Source organism: Sphaerodactylus townsendi, linkage group LG08, assembly GCF_021028975.2.
Source record: "Sphaerodactylus townsendi isolate TG3544 linkage group LG08, MPM_Stown_v2.3, whole genome shotgun sequence".
Taxonomy (NCBI): domain Eukaryota; kingdom Metazoa; phylum Chordata; class Lepidosauria; order Squamata; family Sphaerodactylidae; genus Sphaerodactylus; species Sphaerodactylus townsendi.
The window spans coordinates 54,598,600-54,619,939 of NC_059432.1; the positions used below are offsets into that span (position 1 = coordinate 54,598,600).

Genomic DNA, 21,340 nt, shown 5'->3' on the forward strand with positions numbered 1-21,340 from the left:
TACAAAATAAATTGTATAATTATCAGATCAATTATTCAGCTGCCCTCAAAAGCCTTTTTAAACAAACAAAAAGGCTTTGCAATGGCTTCGGGAGGCTATGAAATAAGGATAATCCAGACTTCCCCTGGGAGACTGTTTCAAAAATCAGGGGACATGAGGCTTGTGAATGAGGGCTGCAGCAAATCAAGTTCATTGAAAAGAATCTTTATTTTTCTTTGCCCCAATCCACATATTTTCCCACACCAGAATGGTCTGCATACAGGCTCTGTTATAAACACTCTCAATCAGCCATCAGAGCAGGGTCTGGAGAAACCAATAATTGAACCTAGTGATCAGAATTTTAAGTAGCTTTATTAACAAAGGGAGCAGAGCAGGATGGTGTTTCCTGTTCTACTCAAAGCAGCATAGAAATTACAACATTTATAATTCTCCTATCTCCCATGATGCAATAGTCCCACCTCCTCTTTCCATTTGCCAAGAAATAGGAACGCCTTTTTCATATCAAACATTACATAAACATACCGTGTTTCCCCAAAAATAAGACAGGGATTTTTGCTCCAAAAGATGCGTTAAAGCCTATTTTCAGGGGATGTCTTATATCATCTGCACCGGGGAATCTGTAATTAGGGCTTATTTTTGGCGTAGGGCTTATATTTCAAGCATCCTCCAAAAATCCCAAAAAATCATGCTAGGGCTTATTCTTGGGAAAACGGTATCAAACCCTTCTCCCATTCCCATAATCATTGCTTGTGTTTTTGAGTTGAGCTTAAGCAAACTAGTAAATTTCTTCATCAATTAATATCTGCTTGCATCTGTACTTCTGCGAAATTACTAAAGATTCTTAAGCAAACGTTTCTGCATCTTGAGCAAAAACCCCACATGCCAGCTCTTTGCAAGTGTTTAAGGCTGTTAAAAACATTTTTAACCCCTTTTTAACAGCTCTCTGAACCATGACCTTTTGTGGATGTTTAGAAACAAGTTCAACAAGACCACTGGCTTTCCTAGACACACACGTACTGCAAAACTAAAACTTGACTAGTTTAGAAAGAGTAATTAAAGATTGCCATCTAAACAAGTTGGCAAGTGTGCTCATATTCCCACAGTACTTTAACAGCAGGCAGACAAAGACTATTATTTGATTAGAATTATCTTCTCGGTTGTTAACAGTCCCAAACTAGCCTTCACAGAGAACTCAACTATCCAGTTACGGAGTACAAAAGAGGTGGATGGATTTATACGAGGAAGTCCCGGGAAATGTAACGCTTCCCGGGTAACACTTGTCCAACAGCACACTAAATTGAACCTGCTTCACAGCGTTGTTATGACCATAAAAGGAAAGACAGAAACCGGCGGGGAAGGAAATGCATAAAACAGATAATAGTTAACTAGCGCCGAATGAGCTTGAGGATGCGCACTAAAGCACAATGAAGCCCTTCCGCCCAGCTCAGTCACCTCCAGTCCACAAGACAGCTCACCTTTTTCAAACTCCGGGACTTTCAGATCCCGTTCCCACGTATCCAACTTTCGCGCGTGCTGGTAGACCAGGTTCTCCTTCTCTTGAGGCGTCGTAGCATCCTCGAGCGCTTCGTCCAGCTGTGCTTGCACGGCTAAAAGGGCGGCTAGCCCGCTGCCCACCGCCATTTTGTCAGCCTCGCTTCTGCCTATGAAGTAACCCCAGAAGGCCCTTTGTTTACTCATCTTTGGTTTCGTTCTCGGCACATTCAGTAAAATACACTAGCCGGTGGCGGAAATAAGAAAAATAATTTATTAATGTCATTTTATTTAAAACAGGACATTTCAACTTCGACGGGTTTTGTTTTACGTGACAACCATTTTCAAAAAGTGCGCGAAACAGCATATCCGGGCCAACAAAACTCAGTAAGAATTTTGATTTCGCCGTTTCTGGAGGGGGAAATCGATGTGGTAAGCAAAGCCAATGAACTCTGAAAATATGGATTCGTGATAATCCAAAATATTATAACTTTATTTTTGAAATGCCTTAAAGTATACAGTGCTGAGGAGGACAACAATTGAGAAAAAAGGCGGTTCCCACTGGATTACATGATTTAGAACAAGGGTCAGGAACCTTTTCCCCTCAAAGAGCCATTTGGCTCACCCTCCCCCGCTCACCCCCCCACTCGCTCGCACCCCCCACCCACCCACCCGCTCACTTGCTCGCTCGCCCCCCGCCCCCGCCCCCCCGCCTGCAGGGCAGGCGTAGATGGGTCCAGCGGCTCGGCGGCCGCCGGAAGGGCAGAAGACAAAGCCCGCGGCCAGCCCGAGCCACCGGGCAACTGATGCGCCCGCCCTGCTCCTTGCAGGGCGGGTTGAAGAGGGGCCTGGCGGCTCGGCCCGACCGGCCGCTGGGCAACTGATGCGCCCGCCCTGGTCCTTGCAGGGCGGGTTGAAGAGGGGCCTGGCGGCTCGGCCCGACCGGCCGCTGGGCAACTGATGCGCCCGCCCTGGTCCTTGCAGGGCGGGTTGAAGAGGGGCCTGGCGGCTCGGCCTGGCCGGCCGTGGGCGAGTGATGCGCCCGCCCTGCTCCTTGCAGGGCGGGTTGAAGAGGGGCCCGGCGGCTCGGCCTGGCCGGCCGCCGGGCAACTGATGCGCCCGCCCTGGTCCTTGCAGGGCGGGTTGAAGAGGGGCCTGGCGGCTCGGCCCGACCGGCCGCTGGGCAACTGATGCGCCCGCCCTGGTCCTTGCAGGGCGGGTTGAAGAGGGGCCTGGCGGCTCGGCCCGACCGGCCGCTGGGCAACTGATGCACCCGCCCTAGAAAGGCCTGGCGGCTCGGCCCGGCCGGCCGCCGGGCAACTGATGCGCCCGCCCTGGTCCTTGTAGGGCGGGTTGAAGAGGGGTCTGGCGGCTCGGCCCGGCCGGCCGGCTGCCGGGCAACTGATGCGCCCGCCCTGCTCCTTGCAGGGCGGGTTGAAGAACGGACCGGCGGCTCGGACCGGCCAGCCGCCGGGCAACTGATGCGCCCGCCCTGCTCCTTGCAGGGCGGGTTGAAGAGGGGCCCGGCGGCTCGGACCGGCCTGCCGCCGGGCAACTGATGCTGCTTGCAGGGCGGGTGAAGATGGGCCCCGCGGCTCGGCTCATGGAGCCGCAGAACAGCGGCGGAAGAGCCGCATGCGGCTCGCGAACCGCGGGTTCCCGACCCCTGATTTAGAAGGAAGAAGTTAAGACATGTCAGAGACAATGGAAGGCTTGAAATTGTTGCTGACATCAGATGTGTGAGTAAGGAAAGGAATGGGGAATGCTTCCTATGGCTGAAAAACAGATAGTTGTGGGAGCCTATATAGGTGTGCATACATAAAAGAATGTGAATTAATTTCTGGTGAATGGAGCACTGAACTGAGAGTATCTTCTGGACTGCAGAGACCATTCATTGAATTTTGGCTTGGCTTGCTGCCAAAACACTCGGGCAGTACCTTTTCTTCCCTTCTTTAAAGGTTTTTTTCTCTATAATTTTTGTGTTCTGTCAATGTGTATTTGGGAATAAACATTGTTGGTCTCAGCGGGACTGACTTCCATGTAATACTTCCAGTCAAGTATCAGTGTTATGCAAAAAAATAAAAAAAAGACTAACAAGATTTTATTCCAAAATAGTTTTTTGTCAGATGAATTTTGTCAGATGTATATTTTTTCTTCTTTACCTCATATATAAATGTGTGCTTAGTGAAAACCTGCAACAGCTACATGCATCTGACTAAATGGACTCTATTCCATAAAAGCTTATACTGGAATAAAATCTTGTTAGATTTCCAGGTGCCATAAGACTGTTAAATTATTACCTCCAAATAAGTATTGATAGGATATGATTGGGCAAAACCTTGCCCTGGAAGATATGTAGTTGTTTTCCCTTTTGCTTTTTTGAGACCGCTACCAAAATGGCAACAGTGGATTGAAATGTACAAGCCTGATTTTTCCCATGCCATCTTTGCCACTGGCTGAGTGCACTAGAAATCTCATAAGGGCTGCCCCTGTTTTTATGCAGCCTGTTCTTGTGAAAAACTGGAGATTCTTCAAATGGTGGATTGGGCGGGGGGGGGGGGCATAACAAGGTAGGCACTAGAACCCAAGTGGAACATTCTACAACAAAGAAGGTCCAGGAAGTGGCAACAGATGGATGTACAATTCTGCTTTGACCTTTTGGTGGAAAAGAGTATGTTTAGTCTTCAAGGGCTTTTTGAGGTTTGCTCTAGCATGCTATGGGTTGCAGCCTATGGAGGTTTTAGATAGAGAGAAGAGGTGGGTGATTTTTGCCAATCACTCCACTCTTATGGCAGACTTGTGACTTGCTCCTGGATGACCCTTGTCTTCCCGGAATGACATGCCAGGATGATTGGGGCATTTGGAACTTCAGCAGAAGGAGCAAGGCAAGAATGTTGTGCATATGTTCTTGGCAGGATTCAAGCATTTGTGACTACACTTTAGATATTTTTACTATGATTTAAAAAGTTCCTGTATTCTCTGTTTTAGATATTTGAGTCAAACAAAAAGGTCGGTGGAACAGTCATGCTACCTTCTTACTAAACTTTCCAGAAACTGATATTATGAAGTCTACCCTCCAAGGAGGAACAGTGGATTCAGAAATTGTCTTGATCTCCTTAAAATTTTCTGTAGTTGATTTTAAAAAATAACTCATAGAATTAGAATCTGCACATTGCTTTGTCTGGTCTATTAAATCCATATTTTGTGGGTCATATTTTATTTTTGTGGCCTAGCTTCATTTTTTAAATGACACGTAAGTATTTTTGTCATACAGACTAGTGAAGTAAAAATCAACATAACAGAAGAAAATATATACATTGGAAAATATTGGAATGCTACTAAATTGAAAAAAATATTTTTGAGTGCTTTGGGGTTGTTATGTCTGAAGCAGGCCTGTTGGAAGAGGACATCTGGCAGTACAAATCTATTGGAAAGCTAAAGACAGCATGCCAAACTTCAGAAGTCATCTATACAAATGTACAACAATTAAATGATGGAACAACTAAGTCACAAAGAACCAGCAGCAGAAGTAGTAGGAAAATATCGAAAGGAAAAGACAAGTCTGATAAACCAGTGCAACAGCCAAAGCAGAGGGGGAGTCAGATGTTCTTAAAGCAAGATCAGAATGGTGGTGTTTCTAACTGTGACCATGTTGTACAGTCCCAAGAAAAAATATCTTCAGCAAAATCAAAGAAAAACTGTAAGAAGCAAAGCCCTGTAAATGCACGTCCCATGTATGAAGGATACTGCCCAAGTTGTCAGATGCCTTTCACTTTGCTGTTGATCCAGACACCTGAATGGCATGTTACTGAATGTTTGGATTCTGCAGGAACTTCTGAAAAAGGTACAGTCATGGGTAAGAAAACATTTTCCCAGTATGTTTTTAAATTATCCCTAGTCCTGTTTCTTTAAGAGCAGCCTGACATCCAGATACTTAGGAGATTAAATGTTTTCCGTGCCAAGGAAACAACACGTGCCGTTGTACTTTTGAAAGTCCTGAAAAAGAGCAGCAACCTTACTCTCTACTGAAAATAACTTGTATAATTTTATATCAGGTTTTAAATTGTAATTGTAACAGTAAAGATAGTAATATCTAATGTATTGATTTACATTATTTTTTAGTCTGCTTTTCTCACAGGAACTATAGATGAATTACAAGCTTACAAAACAGTATAGACCACAGTCCCTAATGCTGATTCCTCATGGACCAAAAACAGTGGTGTGAAAATGGTGTGAAAATGGTGTAAAAGAGTTTAAATGGTGTAAAAGGGTTTATACCATTTTCACACCGTTTTCACACCGCTGTTTTTGGCCCATGCGGAATCAGCCTAATATAGTATCTAAGCAAATTTGTAAAAACAGTTTGTACCTGCAACCCTGTTATTGGTGCAGAAAAACCCTTTTGAAGCTAGGAGAGTGGGAACTTTCCTGCTGTTTTAGGCAGGTAATTCCACAAGGAGGAACCACAACAGAGAAAGTATGTGTTGTTAATTTTGTCATTTTGCAGGTTTGCCCCTGGAAAAGCCTCTTCTGACAGTGAAGTTGTGGTAGAGCACACGGTGGCGGATTCCACATGAGCCAAAAACAGTGGTGTAAAAACAGTGTAAAAGGGTTTACACCATTTTCACACCTCTTTCACACCACTGTTTTTGGCCTATGCGGAATCTGCTGTAGAGAGGTTGTCTTGCGAATAAGATGGTCCAAGGCTATGAAATGCTTTGTATGTGATAGTTAATACCTTATACTGAACCTAGTAACAGATGGGCAGCCAATGGAGCATTTGCAGAATAGGAATAATATGCACGCTCTGTCTAGCTTGCATTGATAGCCGAGCCACAGAGCTTCTGAGTTGATTTTAAGCAAACAGTGCACTACAGTATTCTAGTCTCGATATTACTGTGGTATGGATGCAGGCGAGCAGGTAGACCATGTCATGATAAGGGGCTATTATATGGGTTAGCCTGAGTTCATAGGAAGCCTTTCTTGTCCCTGTATTAATATGCTTCTCCAATAGTAAAGCTGGATCCAATACGACTCCAAGGCTTTTAACTGAGTCAGCAAGGATCAGTTGAATTCCATCAATAATAGGGAAAATAATGTTCTTCAAGATCTTCTCATTACCCTGTCGTTTCAGGAGGAGGAGGATTAATTAGTTTTCTTATACCGTCCTATCCCGAAGGGCTCTAAGCAGTGAACAGAGGCCAATAGGCAACATATAAAATACAATAATACAATCAATATGCAAGCATTAAAATTGTGTAAAATACAATACCAGCAGCACATTTGAGCTTCAATTTTCTCACTTTTATCAAGTTAACTACCATGGTCAGGGAACGATTTGGGGCCTCTAGCCTCACCAGGAGATTTGAATATACAGCTGGGTATTATCAGCATGTTGATGACGATCAGTCCCAAAGCTACGAATGATTTGTCTAAGGGCTTTACATAGACTGAAAAGCATAGGGGATAGAATTGCATCATGTGAAACCTCGCGAGATAGATCCTACACCAATGTCAGCTAGTTTCCAGTTGTAACCCTTTGAGTCTGATCTATGAGGAATCATTTGAACCAGTTCACCACAAATCCTCTGATACCTATTTTTGCTTCCAGGTACCTCAACAAGATGGCATGATCTACTGTATTGAATGCTGCAGATAAATCTGATAAAAGCATCAGAGAAGCTTGGCTTTTGCCTGCATTCAGGCAGAGGTCATCAACTAAAGCTGGCAGAGCTCTCTCTGTCCAATAGTCTGGCCTGAGGCCAGACTATAAAGGGACATGAGTTATCAAAGAAGACTTGGAGATTGTTTGCTACTGCTCTTTCAATCACTTTGGGTAGATTAGAGACGGGCAATCTCATCCACAGGCTGGGCAGCTGGCCATGATGCCCTCCCAAAGAAGGTTCCCGGCAGCGTGGGGAGGGTGGAAAAGTGTCCCCACTGCTGAGAAGCCCATGGCTCTCTACCCACCTTGCACAGCTGGCGGAGGTCCCATAAGTCAGGATTCCCAGTCTATGGTGTAAAGCACTGAATGGTCGAGAAGAAGTCGACTGGCGTCAGCTCCTCCCCATCTCTCCCCCGCTACGCCAGCAGCGGCAGCAACAGCACAGGGACACTATTGAAGCATCCACCACTGTGTCCCTGCATTGGGGGAAGGTAGCGGCATGCACATGCCAACATGATTGGCCCTTTGCTAAGCCAAGTGCCTTTCAGCAACCACATCCCTCACACATTTTGGATGTGGCTGTGAGTGATAATTGCCACATCATATTTCTGCAGGCTGAAGTTAGTGAATTAGTGACTGATTTATAACAGATGGTAAAGGTTTACTGATGTGGTACTTACATGGTTTTATCAGCCAGGATGAGCAGGAATCTAGACTACAAGTAGTGGTGTTCTCATATCTTGTCCATATTTATCAGGGAAACTGGGTCAAAATGATCTATAAATAGCCCAGGTGGTGTTTTAAATAGTCCAGGTGGTCTCTTCTGGTGTATTTATGTTCTTATAATTGACATCCAGGTCTGTACTGTCAGTATTTTATCAGCAAAAAACTTGGCTGATTGTCTGTTCCTGGGAAATTAGAGGCTCAGATTTAGGCATCAGGAATTGCTGAGTTACCTTAAACAATTGGGATGAACGTAAACTAGCTAATGCTATAATAGAGAAGTAATCTTTCTTTGCTGCTTTCACTGGCACTTCATTAGTCTTACAATGAGCTTCATAGCAAAATATATATATATCAATTTTTTGGAGAAGAGTTCGGCTGTTTTGGAATTCACATGGCTCCTTTTTGAATGCCAGAACACCTACATGTGTGCGTGCGTGCGTGTGCATGAGGGGGGGGGGGGGGGCTTACATCACCTGAGACCTGGATGTGTAATAGAGCAGCTTGGTGTAATGCTGATGGGATTTCTTAGTCAGTTCACACTTCTTGATAAATGTTGAATAACTAAAGTTAGTTGACAGAGAAGTTAGGTAAAATATTGGAACAAAAAATATCTTGCTAGGTATACTTACAAAGGAGCCTCAGCATTTCTTTTCCCAGGAATGGGTCAAAGAGGGAGAATTCTGGCACAGTGTGACAGGGCTTCTCTGATATCTTTTCAAGGAACTTCAATTCAGACTAACAGTTTTATAGATTTTCCTGCAACCTGGCAGTTTCCAACCCAATCGGAAATTAGGGGTCCAGGCTCAAAATCTCCCTTCAAACTTGCTCTTCATATATTGCTTCAGAAGTCTAGATAACAGGTTAAGGCATCAAGGGGTTGGGGGTTGGTGGGTATCATGTCTCCTTTGATAGTTTGGCCATGCTATCAGATGAGCCCAGGATTCTATTCCATTCTTCGTTCCCTTGATGGTCACGTGCCTGCCCTCCCTTCCAGGGGCATAACTAGGATACATTCTCCCTCTTCCCTCCAGTTATTCTAAGTGCACATTTTATCCTTTTATAAGCTTTGGCCTCTATGCTCTGTTTGTTTGCTCTCCAGGATTATTGTTCGGCCACTGCATGAAACAGGATAGTGGACTAGAAGATCCAGCAGAGCTTTTTTATGTTCTTACTGTGAAGTAGATGTGCATGGGTGTTATTGATTGGAGCCTAGAGCTTCCTCACAGTAAGGCTTTTGGAAACAAAGTTGTGCTAATCTCTTCAGTCTTTATGCTGTAGTTCATCTTTTGTAATTTCAGAGACAGCATTGTGCTAGAAGTGCCTTTTTTCCACTACTGATATTTTTATTTGTTTTCAGAGTGCCCTGATGGCCTTCTGTGTACTTCAACTATAGCTTCTCATTACAAACGTTACAGTCATTTCCTACTTGCTGCAAGCAGAGCAGAGGATCATCTGGAGGAATTCTCATCATCTAACCTAGGAAACAATCTCTTTGGTCCTGGTGCTTATCAGTCCATTAACTGTAGCAATACCATTGAAAACAGAGCATTGAAGGACTCCGACAAGAACATGGGAAACCCTCCAAACTGCTGTGTTTTGTTAGATCAGAGTTTATCAAATGCCAAATCTATTTTGGAAAACATTGAAGATTTCCATCAACACAGAATTCAGTCCACAGGTGGTACAAAGCAGGTTGTGAGTCTGAGCCTTTTTTCTAAAGAAACCAACCATGATCTAGAAGGTCAGTATGACTCACTTCAGTTGAACACACTAATGTCTGAAACTCACTTTAGTGACTGTGACATTTCTTACTCTCCTCTGAATACAGATGAAGAAAAATCTACAGAAGAGGAAGGGGGTGGGGAAGAAGAGGATGAAACTAAGGTAAAACATCTCAGAAAAAGATTATTTGATGACAAAAGCCCAGAAGACAAAAGTGGAAAAACTGGAAGCTGTGTGCTTAATGAAACACTTGGTAGTACACAACAGATGGAACTTAAGCATGATAGTGCTGAAATTATCATCAGTGACTGCTATGAAACTTCAAATATAGGGCCAATTATGGATGGAGTTGCTAAGTCTCCTTCACAAGATAGCATTTCCAGAAGGATTTTAAGTTCAACAAATGATCTTGACCTGATAAAATACACTACAGAAGAACTTAATTCCCCTGTTGATTGCAGGAAGAGTGGAGAGGCATTTGAGAGCCTTAAACCTCGCTCTTCTATGCATAATACAGATGAATGGGAGTGGGGCAACTCTAATTGGAAAGTCAAGACAGAATCTGCTGTTAAGAACAAGCTGTTGCCATTGAAATTAGCAGTAGAAAGTGTGAGGCCTTTTCAGCACCACCAAGCCAACTCTTTAGAAAGAACTGTCCCTGATAGATGTGGAAATACCCTGTCTCATAACAATTCATATTTAATCATAGAAAAGAAAGGAAGGCTCAGTAATACTGTAGCTATGCCTGTTTTTCCTAGCACTGTTTCTCAAACAATGCCACATGTTTCTTCTGCAAATCTTAAAGTTCAAGCCACTCCTGCCAAGGAACTTAAACAAATGGACATTGGTGTTTTCTTTGGGTTGCAACCGAAAGCAAAAAGGGAGAGTGACCAAAAGAAAAATCTTTGTGAGAACACACAGACTTTGAGTCCATCCATTTCTGCAGGGAAAAGCTCCAGATCTGGAAAGAGGAAAGCTGAAGGGTCATTGGAAGATTCAGCTGCGGTTACAGAAAGCTCAAGTAAAGCTGCCACCCCTGCAGAGCCATCATTTGGTGGACAGCAGTGGCGCCATAAAAGATTTAGAGAGCCATGGCCTTCTGAAGGTGAAACAAGAAAAAAGACATGTCCTTTCTATAAGAAGATACCAGGTAATATATTCTGGTTCTTATGTGACTAAGTGTTCTCATTGATGGCAAAAGCATGTTCTCTTTTTATGTTTTGTACAATGTCTCTGCTGCAGTTCTTCTGCCCTTGCCCCAGTTTTTCTGAGTTACTTAATTGCAAAGGGGGGGGGGGGAGGATATCATTTAACCAAAATATGTACAGTAAACATACTGCTGGCAACGACAGTATGCTTACTCCTAAGTAAGTGACCATAGGACTACAGCTAGTACATGCCTTCCATGGGTGCATTTATTAACCCATGTGGTCATAAATTGTATATTGTACCATCCTAAAACTAAAAACAGTCTGGATCCTTCTATCTGTTCAAGCTTTCCTAGTATCCCTATGTTTAATAATGTTTAGGACTTTTGAGGCTCTGTGCTCAGGAAATCTAGGGTTTTGTGTTAAAATCCCATTGACTTAAACAATGAAAAATGATTAATGTGTTTAATTTACATATTTCATTTTAAAGATTTTTCATAGTTTGAAGCTTTATATTTTTTGTGAGGGATTGGCAACCTACAAATCTGTGAGAAACAAAAAGAAACCAAGAACTATCATGATACCTGTACATGTTTGGTTCCTCATGTGAGTTTCACAGAAAGAGAAAATGTGCACAGATATAGTTTGCTTCTATAGTTTACCTGAACATTTTGCATTTGTATCATTTGACCTAGTTTGAAAATGTCTCTTAAAATGATGGAACTCTATATCTGGTGTGGTATTGTGATTAGTGTGTCAAACTAAGACCAGGAAAACTCAGTTTCAAGTCCGCATCTCATCATGAAGGTCATTGGCTGAACTTAACCAATCACTTTCTCTCAATCTGCCTCACAGGGTAGTGGCAAGGATAAATAGAGGCAGAACATTGCATGGAAGAAGGGTGGTAGATAGATAAATTGAGGGTGTTTTTTTTCCAATTACTTGCTTCCATTTATATGAGTTAACTAAATTGAATGAATTTGTTACAGGAACAGGTTTTGTAGTAGACGCATTCCAGTATGGTGAAATTGAAGGATGCACAGGCTACTTCCTCACACATTTTCATTCTGATCATTATGGTGGCCTAACGAAAAAGTTTACATTCCCAATATTCTGCAATAAGGTAGGCTTTTTTGGGGGTAATTTTCACATAGATATACCCTGCAAAATTTATATGGACTTTATACAGAACATGGCTAAATTCAGGCATTGCTTTTAACTTCAGGGTCTATTTGATATAAATCATAATTTCATTCACTAGTCAGTAAGACTTAATTTAAATTATGGTTTTTTATATTATGGTTTTTTATAAAGACTCATCCTTGCTGGTTGAATTTTAATATTTATAAACAGATGATGGTTTTGGAATAATAACTTTGTGGATTAGTTTTCCAGTTACATTAAAAATATTGATTTGGTTATAATATTAGAAATACATAGATAGTTCATTTCGCAATCATTTCATAATTATCTATCTCCAGTTTCAGTGTTTACATTTTCCACACATACTTGTCCTACCCATAGGTAGAGGAACCTCATTATGATATTCCCAAACTGGGTCTCTTTTATGGCCAGCTGCCATTGTAGATTTTTTCCTCCAGGGAGAGGATAATATGATAAACCTGAGAATGTAGACAAGATGAGCTTGTTACTCCAGCCAAGCCATTTGCTTTAAGAGTTTTCAAAAGCTCCTCTCCACCAAAATCAGTACATCTCCATGTCTGTATTGCCTTCAGAATTACTTAGTTCTCTGAAGTACTTTAGACAAATAAGTAAATGTAAAAAGTGCTGTCCCAGCAATATATGAAAACTGGCACAAGACATTCATACATCATCAGAGCATCAGGATCTGTGGTAGGAAAGCTGTTCTGAAATCCTAAAATCTTGAGTTTAGTTCAAATGGGAAAACCTTTAGTAGGTGAGTACTTCTGATAGTAAATCTGGGGGGAAGAGGGGTTCCTGCCCCTCTGCTAAGCTGAAATGGCCCTGGAGTGCAGAGTCATTCACCCCATTTTGGAGTTGGACATGTAAGGAACACTGCATGTGTCCTTTCCTGGGGCTGTTTCAGCTCAAGAAAATGATGCAAGGAAAGGCAGAAAGCCCACTCTCCTCATGGCATGGCTGTGAGCCAAGCTGACTCCTGCCCTTTCCTGCAGCTGCTGTGTGACTGTGGGGAAAGCCCGTTGGATCTGGAAAAGCAAGATGTAGCTTGACCCTTTCTGCATCAGATGAAATTAAAACAGGGAATATTGTTGGCTAAACACTCTTGGTTTTTCAGATAACTGGAAATCTGGTGAAGAGCAAGCTTCGAGTACAAGAACAGTACATCCACATCTTGCCAATGGATACGGAATGCATTGTAAAGGGCATCAAAGTGGTGCTGCTTGATGCTAATCAGTAGGTATCTTTGGCAAAACCAATATCGATGTTAAACAGTTAAATTCATGTATTTTAACTAGAGATCTATATCTCATGCGAGGATACCTGGATTCTAAATCAAAATCCCTTTCTTCTCATCCTCTACCCTGTCATTCCTGGCAGTTGTCCTGGTGCTGCAATGATCCTTTTTTCCCTTCCAAATGGGACAGTTGTATTACACACTGGAGACTTCAGAGCAAGTCCATCTATGGAGCATTATCCTTCTCTGATTGGCCAGAAAGTTCACAGTCTGTACTTAGATACTACGTAAGTTACATTCTCTAATGGAGTGAACTTCACTTAAGACTGCATTGTCTCCCAGAACTATTATTCTGCAAACTGGGTTTATGCTTAGTGCTATTCCAAGATGTTTGTGAACCTGACCTTGTTCTTTGCCTGTTGCTAAAGACAATCTGGGCATCTGGGACCCAGGATTCATCATGGGACTGATTAAGTTGCCTCTTTCCAATAACAGAAGGTACAGTGGTTTTATGCTTTGTCTCTTGCATTTATCCTAATATTGGAAACTGTTGCAAGGTCTATGACAGACTCGTTCTATACTGCACTTCTCTCCTCCTTAGAGCTATATTCTAATTTTTTACCCTGGAGCAGGGGTGGTCAAACTTGCTCAACGTAAGAGTTACGTAAAATAAATTTCAGCTATTTGAGAGCCACAAGACATGAACAAATATTAAACGTTTATATAAATATTTAGAAATACACATACACGCTTATACAAATATTTAGAAATACACATACATATTCAGAAATACACATACATAATAATTCTTATTCATGTGTGAAATTTTTATTCACATTAAATGAGATTGCCAAAAATAAAAACAAAATTTTAAAACTGGCAGCTGTGTTATGCTTGGCTTATGCTTGACTGCCCCCTTATCTGATGGGCTTGACCCTCCCTCAAGAACCTGATGTTACACCTTGGGAAAGTGAGGGAGGGGGACAAGAACGGAAGGCCTGTTCATTGTACACTATATGCCATCAAGCCACTTCTGACTTAGGAATCAAAGACCGCCAAAACATTTCCTTAACATCCTTGCTCAGGCCATGCAAACTGAAGGCTACGGCACCCTTTATTGAGCTGATCCATCTCATGGTGGGTCTTCCTCTTTTCCTATTGTCTTCTACATTACCTAGCATTACTGTACTTAAAGTAGAGTAGCTTCCGTTTGGTCATTTTAGCTTCTACCAGCATATAAAGGCTTCCTTTGCTTGTATTTTATCATGCTTCAAAGGAGCATAAGATGCGTTTGGTGTTTCCTCTGTCAAAATTATGTGCGCTACATTATTAAAAATGTCCGGCAAAAGGCTTTTTGTGTTACCATTGATTTTGTTTCCGCTTCACTGTTCTATTTATATATAAGCCTTGTTTAGGCTGTTAAAGTAATGTTTTCTCTGGAGCCAATTTTTATCTTCTGCTTTCATTTCTTAGGTATTGTAGTCCTGAATATACTTTTCCTTCCCAGCAAGAAGTTATTCAGTTTGCTGTCAATGTTGCCTTTGAGACAGTGACATTAAACCCCCGAACATTAGTTGTTTGTGGCACATATTCTATTGGAAAAGAAAAAGTCTTTCTAGGTATGTGTTTGACTCTTTGTAATCAAGGCCAAAAGATATTGGGTGGCTTACTTTAAACAGAGCTTACTCCTAAGTAAATTTGGCCATGATTGTAGCCCCAGATAATAGGATTCACATTTCACAGGGCAAAACATTCAAAGCTCTAGTCTAAAATGTCTGCTTGTAACATTTCTCTTTTCAGGATTAAAGTATTTCTGAAAAAGTGTTCGAAGCCAAAGCACATTGGTCACCTTAGCATAAATCATTGAGATGAACCAGAGAGTGGTCACCTTAGCATAAATCATTGAGATGAACCAGCCGAGTCCTGCCCGTTTTTAGTAATGCGACAATTTTAAAGCATTCAAGTGTTATTAATAGTCTTTTAAATGTAAGACATTTAAAAAACCTTTAACCTCAACCTTTTGGTATGTGCATTAACAGTTCCAGTTGCAATGTAATTTATTTCAATGCCAACCAACTGAGACAGCCACATCAACTATTTCTGAACATTGTTCCCTAAATGAATCTTTTAGTCACTTTATTTCAATTGAAACCTTTTCATGCCCTATATTTATCACTGCACTTTTAGATCTTACAGAGCTTTCAACTGAATGGGTTTTAATCAAGCAAGCAGATACAACTTTAATATTTTAAATTGATTATCCTGCACTATTTTCTAATAGCACAATGCTGGTTTTTTTAAAAAAATGTACTAGATGGCTGTTTCAGTTTTTGAAATGTCAGTTTGCTTCCTTGAATTGCATTTAATTATCATTATCATTATTGCTGTTCCCTTCTCCAGCTAGGGTAATAAAAGTAATTCTGAAATCTGTAATATTTCAGTCTTGAGGAATAAGATCTTGCTAATGTTTAGCACAATATTTTTCTACACATCTCTATATGAGGAAATAAGTGGGTGAAATGGCAGAACATGAGAGAAACTGAGAGCAAAACCTCCTTCCAGGCCTAAAGCAGCCTAATCTCTGACTTTTTTCTTTCTAAAACATCTCTGTCAGACTGACTGGTGTTGTACAGAGACCAACAGAGACACAATGCAAAAATTCAGAAGGGTCGTGTTGGACAATAAATTCAAGCTTTTATTTTCTTTCTTTTGTTCCACTTTCATCATGTCTTAATTTCTCTCCTCTGTGAATTCTATAGCTATTGCTGAAGTTCTGGGCTCAAAAGTGAGCATGTCCACAGAGAAATACAAAACTCTACAGTGTTTGGAATCAGCAAAAATAAATTCCCTCATCACCCTGGACTGGAACAGTACTGTGCTTCATCTTCTACCCATGATGCAAATTAATTTTAAGGTAAACTTAAAATCTGTTACTTGGTTATCTCGTTAATCTTTGTTTGACTGGAAAAAGAGACAAATATGTCAGCCTAATTCTTTATACTGTTCTTTCTAACATCACTTTGAGTTAGCTGTTTTTTTAACACAAGGCAAATATAATATAATTAATAGCAAATATAATTCACAGGATATGTGATATCTCTTTTAAGGTAGCTTCATGAAACAATACAACTTGTAGATCTTTTTTGAATTAGCTTTTATACAAAGACTGCAGTCTGTTTCCAGTTAACCACTGATATGATGTAATACTCTTTCTTTTACCTTGTCAATGCCTTAGTGAAACACTATTTCATTTGTCTTGTAATTTTTTGATTGCTTGATAATAAAACCCACAGAACCCATGCCACCTTTGCAGATCCTGTTCATCTTGAATTCTTAATAACCAGGTATAACTTTCTGTCATCAGGGTTTACAGAACCACTTGAACAAATTCTCTGAGAATTTTGATCACATTTTGGCCTTTAAACCCACTGGTTGGACCTATTCAGACAGATGCTGCTCTTTAAGTGAGATCCAACCTCAGACCAGAGGAAAGATCACTATATATGGTACTGTCATTTCAAATGATTCAATATGTTTAGTTTTCTTCCGATAGCTTTTTTCTCTTGTTGTCTTCTGTCATCTGTTGATGTCCTATGATTTGAAGCTTGTGCTACCATAACTAGGACCAGATCAGTTTTGATACAGAGTTCTGAAAGAATTGAAAGTTATGAAGTGTAATTTATCCCTGATTCCTAGCCCTCTGCTTAAAAAAAATACTTAAACGTGGTCCATAAGCTTTTGAGTAAAGAGCCCATTTCAGTTCCTTGAAACATGGTAGAGATTACAATTGAGAACAGATTAAACTAAAAACCCACATTGGTTAAGCACATAGCTAAACATTTTTAATGGGAACAGGTCATAATGGATTTACAAAGAGAAATGATGTTCTTCTCTGCAGAATTTTTTCCTCCAGTAGTGGAAGTTTAAGGATTTGTATTCATTGGCTTAGGTCATAAGAAACCATTTCCCTTCTCACAGAGTTGGACCATAACCCAGCATAGATTTAGGTAGAACTAAACCTATGAAAACAGGTACTTTTAGGTGCACATACACCGTCACTAATAAGTTTAAAATACTCAAAGCTGGATATCTTTTCTGCCTCATCTGCAGAAAGGGCTTCCCTGTATGCATAGCTTTGCTACCTCAGTGTTGACAGTGAGGACCACTCCCTCAGCTATAGAAGGCACAGCTCCCCTGCCCACTTGCAACTTTGCTACCTCAATAAAGGCAGCAGGCACAACTCTTCTCTCTTGCCCTCATGGAGCTTCACTGCAGGGAGGAGTGTCAGAACGTTGTAAGCATTTGTGCAGATAAGATTATTGTTTTGAAGGATTTAAACCCCCTCCTACATTTTTTGGGGAGGTTTTCTAAAATTTGAAGGTGTCCCCCAAGATTGCAGTTCTTAGTCACTGTGACCCAGATCTATAGATTTATGTATCTGCAAATTAGGCCACGCTTGCCTATCAGGATAAAAGATAGCAAATGAAAGTTAGAATTATCTAATTAGGCCTTTTAGAAGATAGAAAAGATATTGGCTTTTCCAAAGGATTAGAGTGTGTGTGTGTGTGTGTGTGTGTGTGTGTGTGTGTGTGTGTGTGTGTGTGTGTATGCGCGCGTAATGTTGCGGCACCACTGTTCACTCATTATATATATACCATGAATGAACAGTGATGTTGCAACATTTTCTTGTGGTAAAACATTATTCAAGCCTTGAGTTTTAACTGGTATTCTACTTTAATGCTGCTGCTCATTACTGGTGTTCAATTCTTTATGATATTTCCGTATAATTGTACTTGAAGTGGACAATCAGTTGTAGTTCTTAATACAAAATGTGAATGCTAGTTGAAGCACATTAAAGAGTGTGGGGGGGAGCTGTATTATTTGAATTCTGAGTTAACTATTGCCAAATGAATCTTTGTTGGTAGATCATTGGAAGATCAGCAAAATCCATTGTTCTATACCTCACTTTCAAATTACATGCAGGCTGGCAGGCAAAGTTTAAGGAAAAGATTTAATAGTTTCCCTGTACTAATTTGATGGAGAGTGTTAAACCTCGTAACAGAGAAAGGCACAATGTGACTTAACTTCTTAAAAGAGCATTTGCTTGCACTGAAAATGATTTGATGAAGGATGCCCAATAATATGCTCAGGATTTAAGCACGAGAAGAAGTTTAATGCTCAGAATAAGAAATCAAAATATTATTCTTAATCTTTCCTTGTTTGCAAAATTTATTTAACAAAGTTATATCTGTTCTTTTTTTAAAAAACTACCAATTTGCACAAAACACATCTAAATTTCTTCTGTTTGGCTGGCAGGCATCCCTTACAGTGAACATAGCAGTTTCTTGGAAATGAAGCGATTTGTCCAGTGGCTGAAGCCTCACAAAATTATTCCTACTGTAAATGTTGGCAGTTGGAAAGCCAGAAATGAAATGGAGAAGCATTTTAGAGACTGGAAGATGGGAGTTTCATGGCAGAACTAGGAAGAAGAGTGAAATTTATACTACGGCACCCGTGTGCCTTACATCCCATTTGAAATTTTCAGCCTTGGTCAGAAACATACTTTCAAGCAGAAGCCTGTGGTATGAAATCAATATTCCACATTTTCTCATTGATCCAAATGCACCAAGAGGAATATAGCACGCAGTAGACATGATATTGCGTCTCTGTTATACCTTTTCATTTACAGGCAGAGGAACATAACTCTCATGCAGTGTACCTCAGTATACAAGGCAATCGTATTTTGTAACATTACCAGCCATTCCAAGTGATGGTGGGGGGTGTTTCTGATGAACATAAATTTGCTTCCCACTGAATATACTGGAAAAGAAGGTGTTCATTCTCATGCTACAAAACACTGCTACATGTACCATCTACAAATATAAGAATGCGGCATCCAAACAAGCCGCAAGAAGTGATAAAATCTGAAGAATTATTTCCTGATCAGTTTTCTCTTAACAGAGGAAGGGAGGCTTGGTGGTGGCCTGCAGTTACAGCCTTTCATGTGGTGGCCTCCTGGAACTACGGTAAAGCTCCCTGGCATTCTGCAGTGTATGTTGTTGTCCCTGGGCTGAGCAACAGCATGAAGGTCTCAGCAAGCAATTTCCAGCTGAAAGTTTTGTGGTTTCTTGGCAACTTAAGTGCTCACTCGCCAAATATATTAGTTTCTAAGACATGGGAACAATATCTACTACTCAAGAAAAAAATGAGTAAATAGCAAGGGATTATTTTAAATTATTAGCATGGGGGAACAGTTTCCTAAAATTTTACACATCAATTATATGTAGATGACAGGGTATTTCTAAACATACTGGATGCACTTGAGTCAGGATTTTACTCCAAAGCCATAGAATAACAGGCTTCTTTCTCAGCAATCAAGAGTCTATAAACAACTTTTTAAAACTTATTTGTAGAATTCACATCTTAACAAAGAGCTGACTATTCTGCACTAAGCTTCAGAACAGAATTGTTTTTAAATATTATGCATTAATGTCAAGATCTTCTGTAGGCTTATAAAAATTTATTCAAATTCAATGTATGATTATTTAAATTTTGTATGAAAGTTATTAATAAAAATGTATCAAATGTAAAGTTTGTAGTAACTTCTTTGTATGTGTCCCTGCTTTTCTTTCTTTAGACCTCAACTAATACTAGGCATGTGCATAATCTACATAAAACAATGGGTCTAAATTTGATCGGAACAGTATGTTCCCAGGTTTCCTCTGTATTATTAATATACCTGTTTCCATTCTACACTTTCACCCTTGTGATTCTTTCATGCATGCTGACAGCATATTTTCAACCTATCATCCACCTTCATGATGAATGTCTATATTCTGTCTTTAGCTTGGCCACATGGTGGTGGAAAAAATGTTCTCATGGTCTTAAACTTAAGATGACATTATTTATGGTTATCTAAACAGAGCCAGTAAAACAAAATGATTAATAAGGGAAATAGTTGTTGGATTACCAAGCTAAAGTTGCAAGCCGATATGGAAAAATGCTTAAAATCAGGAGCCCTACTTTTGTTACTGTGTGTACTTCTTCCAAGGTGCCTACTTTTGTTACTGTGTGTACTTCTTCCTGGTCTGTAGGTAGCAAGGGAAGCAAAATGCCCAATAGGCTTGATATTCTGCAGTAAATATTTCTCACACAAACTGGACTCTAGGGTCAGCTGTGTGACTCCATCTTAAATAAGTTGTATCAGTATTTTACCTGATAATTGAAAAGTTATATCATCTCAGCTATATACTTCATATATTTTGTACTTTTTAGTTCAATAGGACTACAATATTGTATGCCAAGAATGATTTTTCATTTTCCTTAAATGAAAAATCAACTTAAAACTGGCATTTTGTCATTGACAACTGTGACTTCTGATGGTTCAAAAGAAGCATCATTCTTTCATATGAGCAGTGGATCATAATCCAGTGAATTGGGTTGGTTTCCCCACTCCTCCACATGAAGCCTGCTGGATAACCTTGGCCAAGTCATAGTTCTCACGGAACTCTCTTAGCTCCACTTACCTCTGTTGAAGGGAGAGGAAGGGGAGGAGCCTGCAGCCACTCTGAGACCTCCTTACAGTTTTGAAAAGAGGAATAAAGCTATTTCTTCGTCTTCCAAGGAGATAAACTACAGCCTTATGGAAAGTATTATTTCAGAGAAGAAGTATAGACAGCCTTTCTTCATGGAGAAGATTGGCATGACAGGAAGATGGCATGTCTAGCTGTTTCCTTGACAAATTAGTTTGCTGTGTGCAGAAATGTTTTCACAGGGAAGCACTCGAATGCATGAAGCACACACTTGAAATCTGAACTACAATACAGATTGAAGTTTCCTATACAGCTTGATGTTTTGTTCCTTAGGGCCAAAATACATATTAAGTGTTACATGTTGAATTGTGACATAAATTGCCCAGCCTGACTCTCAGGCTCATTCCGCCTGAATAATGCACTTTCAAACTGCTGTCAGTGCTCTTTGAAGCTGTGCGGAATAGCAAAATCCACTTGCAAACAGTTGTGAAAGTGGTTTGAAAACGCATTATTTTGCGTGTGCGGAAGGGGCCAATGTTACATGTTCCCCTAACAACCTATCTGTCACTCTGAGTGGCTTCACACATTGTGAATGGGAAGGGACCAGTTTACTTCCAGTGGAAATAGCTTGGGGAAGGGGGTTAACCCCTTCCATGGG

The 21,340-nt window shown here is 40.7% G+C and overlaps 2 protein-coding genes across 8 annotated transcripts in view; one reads left to right on the forward strand and one right to left on the reverse strand.

Moving 5' to 3' along the window:
- Positions 1 to 2,083, reverse strand: part of NHLRC2 (NHL repeat containing 2) — a 41,741-nt gene extending 39,658 nt beyond the window's left edge. Inside the window, exons 1-2 of one of the 2 annotated variants that reach the window (XM_048505254.1) lie at positions 1,823 to 2,083; positions 1,476 to 1,734 (exon numbers count right to left, since the gene is read on the reverse strand). In XM_048505254.1, the coding sequence (XP_048361211.1) occupies positions 1,476 to 1,734; positions 1,823 to 1,858 (295 nt within the window). In that variant the 5' untranslated portion in view covers positions 1,859 to 2,083. The remainder of the gene's footprint in view (positions 1 to 1,475; positions 1,735 to 1,822) is intronic. The other variant, XM_048505255.1, reaches the window with a different exon arrangement.
- On the forward strand, positions 1,702 to 19,741 carry DCLRE1A (DNA cross-link repair 1A). Of its 6 annotated transcripts, XM_048505251.1 has the most exons (11): positions 1,710 to 1,923; positions 4,480 to 5,347; positions 9,240 to 9,623; positions 9,711 to 10,754; positions 11,742 to 11,875; positions 13,031 to 13,149; positions 13,294 to 13,437; positions 14,624 to 14,769; positions 15,910 to 16,064; positions 16,515 to 16,656; positions 18,467 to 19,741. In XM_048505251.1, the coding sequence occupies exons 2-11, from the start codon at positions 4,870 to 4,872 to the stop codon at positions 18,631 to 18,633; spliced, it is 2,913 nt and encodes a 970-aa protein (XP_048361208.1). In that variant the 5' UTR covers positions 1,710 to 1,923; positions 4,480 to 4,869; the 3' UTR covers positions 18,634 to 19,741. The 6 variants fall into 6 exon arrangements, with proteins under 6 accessions (XP_048361210.1, XP_048361208.1, XP_048361204.1 ...); XM_048505247.1 differs by having other exon boundaries at positions 1,711 to 1,923; positions 9,240 to 10,754; XM_048505250.1 differs by having other exon boundaries at positions 1,711 to 1,923; positions 4,480 to 5,335; positions 9,240 to 10,754.
- Positions 19,742 to 21,340: the final 1,599 nt, after the last annotated feature.

Excerpts from the sequence above, each read along its gene's own strand:
- DCLRE1A (XM_048505247.1), top strand. The coding sequence starts at position 4,870 with ATGTCTGAAGCAGGCCTGTTGGAAGAGGACATCTGGCAGTACAAATCT. Across the intron at positions 13,150-13,293 it reads GTGCTGCTTGATGCTAATCA|TTGTCCTGGTGCTGCAATGA; the intron begins GTAGGTATCTTT and ends CATTCCTGGCAG. Across the intron at positions 14,770-15,909 it reads AAAAGAAAAAGTCTTTCTAG|CTATTGCTGAAGTTCTGGGC; the intron begins GTATGTGTTTGA and ends TGAATTCTATAG.